This window comes from Acartia tonsa, chromosome 14 (assembly GCF_053477335.1).
Source record: "Acartia tonsa isolate MP-2025a chromosome 14, ASM5347733v1, whole genome shotgun sequence".
In the NCBI taxonomy this organism is placed as follows: domain Eukaryota; kingdom Metazoa; phylum Arthropoda; class Copepoda; order Calanoida; family Acartiidae; genus Acartia; species Acartia tonsa.
Window position 1 is genome coordinate 35,699,424 of NC_137273.1, and position 15,013 is coordinate 35,714,436.

Below are 15,013 nucleotides of genomic sequence, written 5' to 3' on the forward strand. Positions count from 1 at the left end.
ACATAGCGCAGAAACCATTATGAAATTAGTGGCAAGGTTCTATAAACAGACAATACTTACTAAGTACTTATCCGCGTCTTGCTGCGTCAGCAAATTCGGCTGCTGTGATCCTGCAGGAGGGACGGTCTTTGGCCACAGCTTCTGCCTCTACACAATTTAGGTGCAGTCAATATTTTTTTTTTCTTGGAATTATATTGGAGTAACTTCATTAAAGATAGTTAAATAATAATTCATAATTAAAAAAGTATTTTATTATATTAAATTGATATTAAATCACACTTTTCTTTCATCTTTTCTTCCCCAAATAAGAAAGCCTTACAACTTATATAGGAAAGCATTACTGTTTTTGTCTGCTAGTGTTTACAAACAATGAAATAAAATATTGATTAAAATTTTATTTTATTCTTAGTTTGAACCAATCAATCAAGAACATTTAAACAACAATAGATCCAGAAACCTAGCTGAATATTTTACCAATATAATATCTCTGAAAGTTCTCCCCCCCCCCTCTGTCCAAACAACTAACCTTTAATTTAAGTATATTTCTAAATAAATTATAAGCACATTATATTGTTTCATAAATGTGATCAATGGGGAGTCATAAACTTAATAAACTAACAGAATTAAAATAAAGTTGCTTGCTTTTTTTGTTGTTATGTAGAACGCCTCCCCCCCCCCCCCCCCATCTCTCTCTTCACACAAAAATCTTCACTTTTTTATCCTCCTTGCTAATTGGCTTAGTGGTAATTCCAGTTTTATGTATTAGTTGATAGGGGAATTACCTTTTTCCTAAGTTAAACATAAAAACTATTTCACAATTGTTTTAAAAGGAGAATGTGTGCACTACAATGGTTTTTTGACGGCGGCGGAAAACTGCGGTCACCCTGCCGTTTTTATTTGAATGTTTTTGTAATGAGAATCCAAAAAAAGATTAGGTATTATCCGATATCTTTAAAAGCACAGAAGTATACTGAATTTAATATATATCTTGATAAACGAGAATTTGAAAAGTTTCCCCAGTGTTGGTTATAAGCCTGAGGAATTTTTTTGGCCACGGCAAAAAACGCAGAAGCGGTTTTCACCGATATTCTTAAATTAAAGTAACTTTGGCCCTATATGTTTAAGATACAATAGAACTTTTTATAAATCTGCATGCACTATTTGAAACCGATAGGCAAATTCTTAAATGTCTAAATTCACAAAAAGAGCTAACCGTTACGAACGGACAGACCCTAATTATAGAAAAGACTGTTAAGATCTGATTTATCATTTGGTCTACGAATAATAAAAAATGCTAGCTAGCTTTATAGCAAGAGACGCATTATATATTATAATATAATTGTAGAGTTGATTTGCTTAAAATATATTATAACTAAAAATACCTCTCAACAAAACTAAGAAATAATAAGCGTTGAAAACTGCATTAAAAGTGTCGTACTGACTTCTTGGTTATCTTTAGAGTAGCTTTGCTTTATGTTAGACTAGCGGCTTCGCCCCTAGCCTCTAGGTGATGTGCCCGAAGAGATGATAAAAAAATTAAGGCAAAATTCGTAAATGGACCAGGGAAATGTTCTGCAAAAAAAGGACCAAGGAAATGTTCTGCAAAAAAAGGACCAAGGAAATGTTCTGCAAAAAAAAAGGACCAAGGAAATGTTCTGCAAATAAAAAGGACCAAGGAAATGTTCTGCAAAAAAAAAGGGGGGGGGGGATTTTTTGTTTTTTGGGGGGTTGGGGGTGTCCCACCCCCCAAGAAAATAGCCTAAAACCACCACAGGACCAGTAGGTATATATTTCCTGAAGAGTAGAATCCGATCGGTTCAGTGGTTACCGAGATCTAAAGCTTCAGACGGACAGACGGACGGACGGACAGACAGACATCAAGCTACTTTGTATTTTAGATTACATTTAACAATATAATTATTTTATTATTTCCTATTCTTTTACAAAAAGGTCTAGCTGTGCACAGCTGTGGTGATGTAAAAACCGTATTTAACTTCACAATTTGAAAAACTTTAAATAATATGTATTTTAATAAACAAAAGTTTATATTAATCAAATTTGAGATTACAATAAATTTGAAACCTTAAAAACAGGCTAATAATAACAAATAATATAAATAAACATTAAAATCTAAATTTTCACAAAGATTCCATAAAAAATGAGCATTTGAACTAGGGGCCGTGATTCAGCAAATTAATTCAATTTAAGATTGGTGAAAATTTGGGTATTCCTGTAGCGTAATGTTTTGTTCTGTTAATAAAGGGAAAAGGGTAAAAAAGGGGAGGGGAGGAGGAACAGGAAGTTGGAAAATTTTCCCTTAGAATTGCTTTTAGGAATCCTGGTCCCTTGTCCCTGATTTCAACTTTTACATAGGAAAAGTAGGTTGCGGTGCGGGTAAAATCCGTAAAGGTTGTGTGTTTCAAGTTAAAAACAGTAGTAGAACGATAAAAATTTATGTTAACTTTTTTAAAAAATTGTTGTCTATAGTTCTTTTCAATAAGAAATACACATATATAGTAAATATTATGGTTCTACTTCTATTTTTAAGCCTTAAAACACACACTTTTACGGATTTTACCCGCAACCTTGTTTTCCCTTTGTTGATCATATGTATTTTTGTCAGTTATGAATGTATTATTGACAGTATAAATAATCGGATCAACTGCAGTTCACGGTAAAATATTCCTGGTAACGAATATTTCCAAAAATCTATGAATTTTAAAGGCTGCTAGCTGTCAAACGGCTGACCGTACAGATCATGCCCGCACACTGTTTTACAAGGAATATTTTACCGTGAACTGCAGTTAATCCAAATAATCGGTTAGATAGTATTTGCAAGAAGTTTTAATATTTTTGTCAATTATACAGCTGCTAAATTGAGTTTGCAATAAAAACATCTTGCACTGGCAAAACAAAATAATCCACTGTACTTTTGCCGGTTGTCCCAATGGCAGTCCCCCGATCAAGTGCCACCAGAGTGAGTTGGAAATACGTAATGTTCAGAACCTGAGATCTAAAGGGATAAGACAATGGCCGATAAATATATGTATATCCTCATTGATGATACACAAAATTACTCTTTTCTATAAATTACAATAAGTAGTTGTAACGAATGGACAATCAACTTAAAGGACCAACCAATCAAAATTCATTTTAATCAAAAGTCCCCAAACGAATAAGAAAACGTTGTTATAAAACTTTGTGGACTAGAGTAATAAACAGCCCAATGTCCCCTCCCTCCCTGGTTTAGAACGGAGCCAAGGCTGTTGGCAAAGATTGTCCGCAGGGTCCACTGAAGAAGAATCCATGTCCTCCTAGTTGCTGTGTGGCGGGTGTTGTCTCCAAATTAAATTCAGCCACACTTACACCTCGAGATGCAACCTTAAAAAAAAACAAGGACAATGTTTATAAAGTGGGAGCAGAATTGAATGTTAACAATAGTTTGGAGAAAAAAGATCAATTAGTAAACTATTTTTTTTAAACAGGAATTTGGTAAAATCATGAAATTATAGCGGAAGATGTAAAAAAAATATTTTAAAATCACTTGATAGTAACTTAAGTGTGGCTTAAGGACAATGCCCTGTTATAGAATAGCAGCGCTACTAATGAAAACAGTTATTACAAACTTCAATCAAAGCAACAATAGGAAAAAAATTAACTTACAAAAAAAATTCCTTGAAAATGAAAATTTTAACCTATGCAATTGAGCAAACATGAAACTAGGATAACCCCTGGTCTGCAGAACTCCTCCTTACTACGATTATGATAACTCCAACATGATTAATTTTACACTGTGGTGCATAAATAGCTGAAGTAACCCTGCGGGGATAACCTTACTACAGAACTTATGATAAACCCAACATGAATTACCTGTAGAGAAAACATAGCCGCAGGATATACAACACTGGAGGTTCCAACAACCAGACACATACGTATTTACCTATGGAGTAAATATAGCCGCACGATATACAACACTGGAGGTTCCAACAACCAGACACATACGTATTTACCTGTGGAGCAAACATAGCAGCAGGATATACAACACTGGAGGTTCCAACAACCAGACACAAACGTATTTACCTGTGGAGCAAACATAGCCGCAGGATATACAACACTGGAGGTTCAAACAACCAGACACATACGTATTTACCTGTGGTGCAAACATAGCAGCAGGATATACAACACTGGAGGTTCCAACAACCAGACACATACGTATTTACCTATGGAGCAAACATAGCCGCAGGATATACAACACTAGAGTTTCCAACAACTAGACACATACATATTTACCTGTGAAGCAAACATGGCAGCAGGATATACAACACTGGAGGTTCCAACAACCAGACACATACGTATCTACCTGTGGTGCAAACATAGCCGCAGGATATACAACACTGGAGGTTCCAACAACCAGACACATAAGTATTTACCTGTGGAGCAAACATGGCAGCTGGATACACAACACTGGAGGTTCCAACAACCAGACACATACATATTTACCTGTGGAGCAAACATAGCAGCAGGATACACAACACTGGAGGTTCCAACAACCAGACACAGATCACAACCATCCAATTCAGTATCAGCTTTTTCTAAACAAAAGGAAACTATCCACGAACGAGAGCAAGTGATTCTAAGCACCTTCCAGCATTGATCCATAGTATTTTTTTAATAAATATACTAGGTTTATGTTTAATATTTGGTTTATCAACTAAAAAGTTAGGTTTTACTATGAAAAAACTTTGAAATGTAAATAGTTTTTTAATGTAATATCAACAAATGTTTTGTTGAGTTCAAAGGACAAAATAAAATAACAAGCAGAAAAGTATTAAGTACTTTAATCGAACTGTTTACAATATTACAAGTTACCAACCCTTTTTCTAAATATACATATTAAATCAAAATAATATACTTTGGTGTCAAAGCCTTTAAAAAACATTTTGAACTCATCAAAACATTTGATATTGCACCAAAAAATACTTTACTTTTCAAAGCTTTTTTTCATATCAAACCGTTGTGAAACCTAACTTTTTAGTCGATAAACCAAATATTAAACATAAACCTTGTATATTCACTAAAAAATAATATGGATTAATGATGGAAGGTGCTTAGAATCACTTGATCTCGTTCGTGGATAGTTCCCTTTAATATCATAAAAGCTATTATTTAGTGAGTAAAAAAACATACAATTATAAAACTTCATAAGACGAATGGACAAAATGGACCAAAGTTTAAGAGCTAACAAATAAGATAGTATGGGTATAAAACTTTGGGTACCAGTCCAATAATCTAGGGCAACAACTGCCAAACTTAAATAGGCGAGGGTGAGGTAATAAGGAAGAGCTCTCATGAGACAGCGAGTCAAGTCATAATGTACACTGAGGTGGGTTTTTATAAGTGAATGCCGCGTTTTTTAGACGAAAAATAGAGAATAAACGGTCCCTCAATCCCCCCCTTTCATTTATTCCCCTAGGCCTTGCCCCCACGCCTCTTATAAAAACCCACCTTTGGTGACAATACAAAAGTGTCTAGTCATAATCCAGGAGTCTTAAGTCCAATCTCTAAGAAAGTATATCTTATCAAACAAACAAAAACAATCCAATATCCCCTCAATCCAAGAATTTTACCTAAGATATGGGACTCCAAGCTTTCGCCAAACCAAACCACATGTGGTCTCAAGAGGCCTCCACAAGCAGGGATGCCACAACGTGGCAACAGTTTCTTTAAAACAGGGTTGTCAAATTCTTGTTCTTGTTTTATAATTTATGGAATATACACGGTACACATTTTAAATTTTACCCATTGGACAAAGGCACTCTTTTTAAACCTTCCTTCCTTTGGATCTACTGCAGTTCATGGTAAAATATTGCTGGTAACGAATGCTTCCTGGTTACTGGCACTATTACAAGATTCCTGGATCCAGCAGCACGCATATTGCAATAAATCCTATGTTCCTGTTAGCTGGCAACCACCAAAATTTCCATGTTACCAGCAATAAAGAAAGAATGCTGGCCAACGGGACTTTTTACCCCATACCCCTTTTTTACAATATCCTAGGGGGGAAAGAGCAGTGTTTAAAAGGGATAGTGGCTTCTAATACTGTGCAACTAGCTTCAGTTACTTGTACACCTTTTCTGTATTCTTAATAGGTGAGGGAGGGGGAGGTTGGGGAGGGGGATCTTTACCTTCAAATTTAACTGTTTTTATCTTAATATCAAAATATCCCTTTTCGCGCCAAAATTTGAATAGCATCCCAATCAAATCACAACCAATCCCGTCTCTTTATTTTTATAATAATTTGAAAAAAGTTGGGGAGAGATACTCATTATTATAAGATATTAGTAAATTAAATCTTTTTTTCATCTGATAAAATAGGGTTTTTAATTGGTGGATTTTTGATTTAAGATAAAGTAACCTCTTGACAAAAAAGCGAATTGGTTGCCCATTTTTAAATTTAAAACGCACAATTATGTTCTGAATCTCTGATACTTTTGGCGGGTGTTTTAAATTCAAATTCTCTTGCATTCTTTTTATGCTTTGTAAACTCAAGATAAAAGAGTGCAAGACTGTTTTGTTTGTTTCTCAATTAAGATCTCACTAACCACTGATTCGATTAAGATCTTCATTTTAGAGAAGCTTCACAAGGTCCTATGGTGGTTTTAGGCTATTGTTTATGTTAATTTCTGCCCCCTTCCTACCAATATAAAAACGGAGCTTCATAATGCTAGGGGCGCAACTGCATATAAGTATAAGTAAGAGGGTGTCCGCTTATGTGTGTGTGTGCACAGAGGGATCTTGCTAACCGATAAACCGAAAAAGTATAATAATAATTTTTTCTAGTTGCGATTTATCTTGGGAGGATTGTGAAATATATCCTCAGATCAACCAAAATAGTTAAAAACCTTCCCAGGACCTATTACCCTTAAAGTTTTTCCTGGCTACTTTTATACGTAAACGTTGCATGTATTATTAAATGTTGATAAAAATCAGAAATAAGGAATATTTGTCTCACATTGCCCCCCGCCTCCTCCCCTCCCTCTCTCTAATTCATTTTTTACATTTGATCAGTTTAAGCTTTTCTTAACCCCTCCCCCCTCCTCCTTCTACCCCCAATTAGTACGTACAGAGAAACAAACTACCACCCCCCTCCACATCAGACAAACATTCCAAAATAGTCAATTTGAGAATATATTTATATTTATATATTACTTTAATACTTTAAGTAGCATGAATCTTACTTCTAATTGTGGGGTAAGTGTAATAAAATGGTAACGGGAATTAAAAAGGGAAATATTGCTATTTGACAGGAATATTTCAAACATGGCAGTGGCCAGGAATATGCACAAATTGCCAGCAACCAGGACAGTTAAACATTGGTGGCTCCAGATATATTTCTTGTTATGCTAGATCCAGGAATCTTCTAATATTGCCAGGAAACAGGAAGCATTCGTTACCAGCAATATTTTACCATGAACTGCAGTAGATCCCTTCCTTTTTTTTAGGTAATTTTGTCCTTTTTGGAAGTAATAAAAGTAATTTACTATGAATTTTGAACATGATGATATTTGGAATTGATCTTGAGATGATCAAGCGCAAGTATCTTTAGTCTTAAAATGTAAGTATGTCCAAACAGTCTTCCAATTAAGGATCCGGAATCCGCTATTAAAAAACGGATTCCGGATCCGGATTCCAAAATTGGCCCAAATATTGGGTGGATTCCGGATCCGGATTGCCAACCCTAGTTGATATTCTAACATCCTTTGTAAAATACTAGCGGATACGCCCCTAGAGGCCTCCAGGGGCACTTGAGAGGGAGGAGTTAAATTTTTTTTTTTTTTTTTTTTGTGGGGGGGATTTTTAATTTAGGGGCGATTTCTCTTGGGTTATGGTACCCTCCCCCTAAATAGTTATAAACCTTTCCAGGGCTTATGAGAAGCTATCCAGTTAAGAAGAACCCGATCGGTTCAGCGGTTAGCAAGATCCTTCGGTACAAACATACAGACAGACAGACAGACATACTTTATTACAAGGATTGACAACTTTGCCTCGGGTATGTTGGCGCCTTTAGAATCCGGATCTGGTGCTCCTAGTCAATTTAGAATGTTTACATTATTATCTTAAAACCATGACCAGTAGAACCGGTTCTCAGTCATACTGAAAAATCACGTAGAGAATCGTATTGTTAGTCCATGCCTTCAGCCCTTCGGGTCTACCGAAACTGGTGGTAATGTTAAGTTTTTTTTATTTTAATATCCACAGAAAGCTGTTTTTAATACGATGTAATAAATAACTATACTCTTACCTTTGTCCCTTAGAGCCTCGCAGATGGGACTGTCTTTGTTTACTTCAATATTTCCACATTTGGTACATCTTAAATTAAAACAAAGACAATTTAAAAATCAACAAGGATGACAAAAAAAACGAAGCTTTCTAAACGATAGGATAAACGAACATTAACACTTGCAGAGTGTCAAAACTGAAAAATCAGAATATAGTGTATAAAAGCCAAAGAAAATTATAGGTGAAGTTGAAAAAACTGCTTAAATACAGGATATTGTTTAATCACGTACTTACATTTTTAGGACTTGATTGTAGATATGCTTCGCTTATAACATTGTACTTTGATGTCCTCGGAATCAGTATTCCAAAAGTCAGATCAATCGGATAATTTTAACACATAAAAATTTCTGTTAAAAATCAACATGTTTAAAATGAACGTACGTACATTCTGGTAACGATTATCGAGTTGCCACGCTTTCTAAATCGTACCTAACTACTACAAGAATCACCATGCAAAGTTTGGAATCGATAGGACAATTCTAACCTGTTAAAATTAACGAAAAAAGCTTACTGTCCGTGACGTACGGACTGACCCTAATTATAGAAAAGCTTCGCTTTTAAAAATAAGTATAATAGAAATTAATAAACACACAAAAATTGACGTTGATGCCCATGCGTAGCCTGGCAATGAAAAGAAAATTTTCAGATACATTTTTGTAACAAAAAAGTTAAAGGCCTTTCAAAAGCTTCACTGTTACGGAAAATCATGTCGGTTTAGCGGTTAGCGAGATCTTACAGACATCTACAATAATTGCCAAGATTACCTTGTCTTGAACAAACTTCCATGGAGCTCAATAACACCCTTGGTGTCTAAAAAAAACAAGGATAGTCCAATGGTAGCGACAAAGTTTGAAATTATAGGTTATTATATCATTACTAGTGTCTTTGCCCCTAACCTCTAGGGGCTTTGCCCCAAGAGGTGATAAAAAATTAATATTTATTGTTTTTAGTGAGAGAATGTTGCTATTCTTTCATTCAAAATAAATGCTGGAATAAAAAATAATAAAGGGCAGCCTGCGGCAGCCTGTATCAGAGCAAAATAAAAAATAAGGGGGGGATTTTTTTGTTTTTGGGGGGGTTAGGGGTGTCCCACCCCCCAAGAAAATAGCTTAAAACCACCACAGGACCAATAGGTATATACCCTCAAGAGTAGAATCCGATCGGTTCAGTGGTTACCGAGATCTTAAGAGACGGACGGACAGACAGACGGACGGACAGACAGACAGACATCGTTCTACTTTGTATTATAGATAGAGGTAAAGACATTGTACTATAAAATATAGACAGATATAAGTTTGAATCTTTACATTTTTTTTTGTAAAAAAAACTTCTAATAAAGGCTCATCTGTCTAGCTTTACAAACATATTATATCAATACTTGATTTTAAAAGCGAATCATTTTTACATTAATGGTCCATAACTCTTAACGTTAATTTAGGCATATTAAAATTGTGAACTTGGCAATGATGATTCCTGTAGCAGTAAGGTAAAATATAGAAAACCTAACAACTCTACAATCATTACCACAAAGTCCGTATGTCAATCTTTAACATGATTTTGGCCTTTTTAAAAATAAAACAATAATCTATAGAATCAACTTATTCACTTGATTTTTACACTATTGATTCCTATGACTATTAGATATGATGTCATGAGCGAAGCATCTCTATTATAAAAAATAATGTTAAATACCAAATGCGTTTTTATTATTTTTTTTTATATCCATTTGTCTGACTTTTATGGATTTTGTCATACTTGTTAATTTTAAATGCTTCGCTACTCATGGATGTAATCATTCTCAAAAACAGAGTTTTTAGTGCATAGGAGGATTCTTACCTGCTCTAGCATGAAGTTCATCAATATTCTGTGTGATAACAACCAATTTTTTACCCTCCTGATCAAAAGGGGCAATTTTTAGTTAAAAAGCTACCCTAAAAGTCAACTAGCAGATGCGCAACTAGCCATTAGGGGCTTTTTTGAATTTTTAGATAAAAAAAGATACAATCCATACTATACTAGCGGCACTAGGGGGAGTTGAATTCGATAACCCATTCTTTTTATTTTAGAAAAAGTAAAAAAAACTTTTTTTTTTCTTTCTAGGGGCGATTTCTCTTGGGAGGATGTTAGTGCCCTCCCCCAAAATAGTTATAAACTTTCCCGGGACCATTGAGAATCTACCCTGTTAAGGAGAACCCGATCTGTTTAGCTGTTATCGAGATCCTTCGGTACAAACAAACAGACACCATTCTACTGTGTATTATAGATAAACAAGGATGACAACAACCCATAAGTAGCGAAGCACAAAACAATCGTGGATGGGAATATGTACAAGTAGATTCAAAGATGATTTGTTAAAACAACGAGAAATTTAATTTTGATATAAAAAATTTGAAAATCGGAACATAAACACCAAAGATATGGGGAAAGGGTGAAAAATATAAAAATAGCAAAAAAATCTGCTAAAAAGCATTCCGACCACCATGGTTGTTTTATAGTTGATCGTGCTCCTTGATAATAGGAATGTTGTCAAAAAAGTTTGAGCCTTCTACATATCTTTCATAGTAGCCGAGAAAATCACGTTTCCCCCTATCTGTGTCAAACGGACAGACATTTGTAATTACAGAGAAGATTTGCTACGAATAAGATAAAATCAATACTAGTACAATATATTGCTTTCCTAAAAACGTTTCAGTGGTTAGCGAAAACTTAAATGACATTTCTCTTTTATAGTCTTTGTACACTTTTTCACAAATCATACAGTCAGATTTTTGTACTCAATATTTAAAATGAAACAGTAAAGAAATTTATCTAGACTTTCCATATTTATTACATTAACCCATAAGTGACAGACGAACAAAAAAGGACCCTGTAAAGCATCTACACTACTAAAAATTTATCCCTTTTCCATCCATTTTTGGCATTCAGCAATTGCATGATGAGCTGGGTTTGGAAATTTGGATGCCATAACTTCTCTTCGGTAGTGATAGAACTCCCACACTGATACAATATTCATCATTATTAAAGTTGAAAATTTCAAAGGGTATTCCAAGGGGACTATGCACGAACGAGAGCAAGTTATTCTAAGCACCTTCCAGCAGTGATTCTCAATATTTTTTTGGTGAATGTACTAGGGTTATGTTTGATATACTTATATCGACTACAAAATCAAAAGTTTCACCATAGTTTTCTATGAATAAAACTTTGAAATGTCAAGCATTTTTTGACGAAATATCATCAAATGATTTGCTGAGTTCAAAAGTTAAATAAAATAAAAAAGACAAAATATAATCATATACTGTAAATTATGAGAGTTCACAAATAAAAATGTTTACAATATTACAAGTTACCATCCACTGCTGGAAGAAGCTTAAAATCACCTGCTCTTGATCCTGCATTGTCCCCTTTCAATTGGTTGCCATGTAAAATGAGATAGGACAATTATTTCAATTCTAATTGAGTTTATTTCTCAATTATCAGGTATTTTCTTTTAGTTTGGTCTGCTAGAAGAGTGTCAAGATATTGACTTTTTTGCACTTGTATCCCAAGTGATAAAAATCAGCTAGAACAGTTGCTTTAAACTGCAAGGACAACCAAAATAATGAAGATTATATCCATTACCTAAGCCCAATATCTCTTTAGGTTCCAAACTTTCTGAATCATTAAATAAAAGTTGCAGAAAATAAACTTTCAATTAATAATAATAACCTAGTGATGGATTTTCTTGAAAAGCTTCTGGGCATGCCAAGTCTTGAGCTTTATAAGTCCTCCAATAGCCTCCAGCTCCCCTAGGAAAAATCGTACCTAACTTTTGGAGTTTCTCAAGATTCAGTGCTTTAACCAAAATTATCATCTTTACTGGTTGCTTGAAGCTAGACTATTGAAGAGCTATAGTTGACATACCCCTCACAAAATACCACAACTCATACATTGAAACAATACAAAATCACAATAAATACAAATGATCAGCCAAGTTTTTTACAAGATCTTACTGGACATGACATTCTGGTACATTACATAATAAGAAAACATAAGATTGTACTAACCCAATCAATTCATCAATACCAACATGGTAACAGAATGAAGTTTTAAAAATCTTTTAAATCTGACACATTTTAAACTTTTCTACCTTTTCATCATCCCTTTTGAAAAAAGTTGATCAAGTTGCATAATTTCTAAAATATTAAAAATTGAAGAAACCTGAAGGTTGGAACTCCTGATTCTGCGGAGACTCCTGCTCCAGTTAGTACAACCAGGTGTTTGCTGGCCTAAATAATTAGGAACAACAATTTTTGGTAAATACCCATATTTTTTTTTTCAAAATCCCTATATCTACAAATGTTTTTGATAGCAGCATAATAGCTTAGAAAAGATTTTCAGTTAATTAAGGCATAGCATTTTAATTGCATTGTTTTGTAGAATTCTCTTTTATGTTAGACAATTTGAAATAAGTTGATAGGATAGAATATTTAAAAACCAGCTTTATTCCAACAGAAATTAATCGAATATGGAGCCATATTGGAAAAAGAATAAATTCTTGGAAGTTTATGCATTCTTTAACTACTTTTTATCAAAGATAGAACAACGCTTTCATTTGTTTGGCTCTCAATTTAGATTATATTTTAATCTAAGTATCTGATTGGTCACCATGGTCACTAAAGAATTCTAAAAGGAAAGTAGTAAAACTGTTAATAGCTGGACTTTTACATACAAATTATGTACATATTAGCCACAGTCTTCAATCATACAGTAAATAAACAAAGCACAACAAATTAAACAAAATTTTATTAATAATAATTATAATGATAAACATAAATAAAACATAGCAGGATGTACCTTGAGCTTTTCTCTAAAAGCAGCCATGTCCGAACTAGGTCTGTTAGCCATTTTGAAAGCAGCTCTTTTTCCAACTTTACATTTTCAATAAGAGTTTTTATCAGCATCTACTTTTCTCCTCTAGCTCTATTATAAGCAAAATAAACCCGCCCTTCCTTAATTTTGAAAAAATGAAAATAATTTTATGATAAAAAGTATTAGGTAGGTTAGATTTTATTGAGTAAAAGTAGCCACAGAGTTATGTTACTTAAACTTTAAAGGTTAGAGATGCCCCTCCTCCACAGGTGTTAAATAAAATAGAAATAATGACAGTATATATCAAACAAGGATTTGAAGAATTGACAATTTTATCACATTATTTCCAGAAATATCATAAAAAATATAATTTCTAACTCTACACCGGACAGAGTGTTAGCGTTAGGGATGTATTGCTTTCAATGCACTTTAATACATTGAACCTTTGTTTGGAAGTCCCAAGTTCAAAATACTGTAACATGGAAATATAATAGTTAAAAAGTTGCTAAATGATGTAAGCTTAATTACTTTTATATCAGCTATGCCCCTAGAAGTCTCTAGTTGCACTTTAAATATTTTTGTTTTTTAAAAATAATACGATACTTATCTATGTTGCTTTCAAGTTTCTATGATACCTAGCTATTTTGCATAAGAGTCTCTATAAGTAATGAAAAATTTTATTTTTTGTGAATTCTTTTAGGAGGGTGGTGGTACCCTCCCCAAAAATATTTATAAACCTTTCCGGGACCTGATAACTACCCTATTAAGGAGTATTTGATAGGTTCAGTGGTTAGCGAGATCCTTTGGTACAAACGTACAAACACACAAACAGACAGACATTCTGTTAGTTAAAGGATATTTTGAAATTGCTTTATTTTTCTGTATTAACAGTAACATCCTGCCATCAACAATGTGGATAAGATGAGGTGCAAAGTAAATTCACTAGTCAAAAGGAGAATATTAAAAGATAATAACCTTTAAGTAGATGCTGAGTAAAACTATGCATTTAATATCACAATAAGTCTGAAATAAGAAAATAAAATTTTAATACTTCCAGACCAAAATATAGTTTCATTCATTACATCATCCTCAAAAAAGGATAAGGTCTATTTTTGCACATAGATCTTTAAGGATTTTTACTTCCAGTTTCAGAGTGCATCTGAGCCCTAACTTGAGAGAATCAGAGGTGAGATTTAAAATAGTTTGTTTACATCTATAAGAGAAGTAATGCCGAGACAATTAACAGTTTCATGGCATTTTTGCATTAAAAGTGGCCAAGTCAGAGTAAAAATAAATGCATTTAAAGAAAAATGTACTTCTTTGCATTTATTTTTAATCTTACTTGGCCACTTCAAATGTGAAAATGCTGTGATACTGTTATTTGTCTTGGATCACTAAGGGATAAGGATTAGGAAACCTGGCTATTAATTAGGTCGCAGCCTAGATTCTAAAGGGATATTGCAACTTTTACCATTTCCTAATTAAATGTCATCACTGGCAGACGCTCCCAAGTAGCTATCGCTCTAAACCAATAAGGATCAGCCTGTTTTGTATCAACCAATCACCAATTGGCGGATGAGAATATAATAAAACCTGGCAATGAAAAAAAAATTATCGGATCTACTGCAGTTCACGGTAAAATATTGCTGGTAACGAATATTGCTAAAAAATTATGAATTTTAAAGGCTGCTAGCTGCCAAACGGCTGAACGTACAGATCATGCCCGCACAAAGTTTTAAGCGACATAAAAAGGCCTACAAATAATCTGGAATAGCCATAAATCAATAATGCATAATTATCTTGCAGTGCAGAGAAATGCGCGAAA

General features: G+C 33.9%; 1 protein-coding gene across 5 annotated transcripts; it reads right to left on the minus strand.

Moving 5' to 3' along the window:
* Window positions 1-2,007: 2,007 nt before the first annotated feature.
* Window positions 2,008-14,213, minus strand: LOC145306467 (NAD-dependent protein deacylase-like). Of its 5 annotated transcripts, XR_013875007.1 has the most exons (14): window positions 14,164-14,213; window positions 13,174-13,247; window positions 12,538-12,605; window positions 12,046-12,125; window positions 11,239-11,337; window positions 10,177-10,233; window positions 9,105-9,150; window positions 8,303-8,370; window positions 8,046-8,086; window positions 5,628-5,721; window positions 4,501-4,592; window positions 2,793-3,381; window positions 2,586-2,662; window positions 2,008-2,362 (listed from the first exon to the last, which is right to left on the minus strand). XR_013875007.1 is itself a non-coding variant. In XM_080148578.1 (13 exons), exons 1-12 carry the CDS (start codon window positions 14,192-14,194, stop codon window positions 3,247-3,249), a joined length of 885 nt encoding a protein of 294 aa, XP_080004704.1. In that variant the 5' UTR covers window positions 14,195-14,213; the 3' UTR covers window positions 2,008-3,005; window positions 3,241-3,246. The 5 variants fall into 5 exon arrangements, 2 of the variants coding, with proteins under 2 accessions (XP_080004704.1, XP_080004703.1); XR_013875005.1 differs by having other exon boundaries at window positions 2,008-2,662; XR_013875006.1 differs by having other exon boundaries at window positions 2,586-3,381.
* Between the last annotated feature and the right edge of the window lie 800 nt (window positions 14,214-15,013).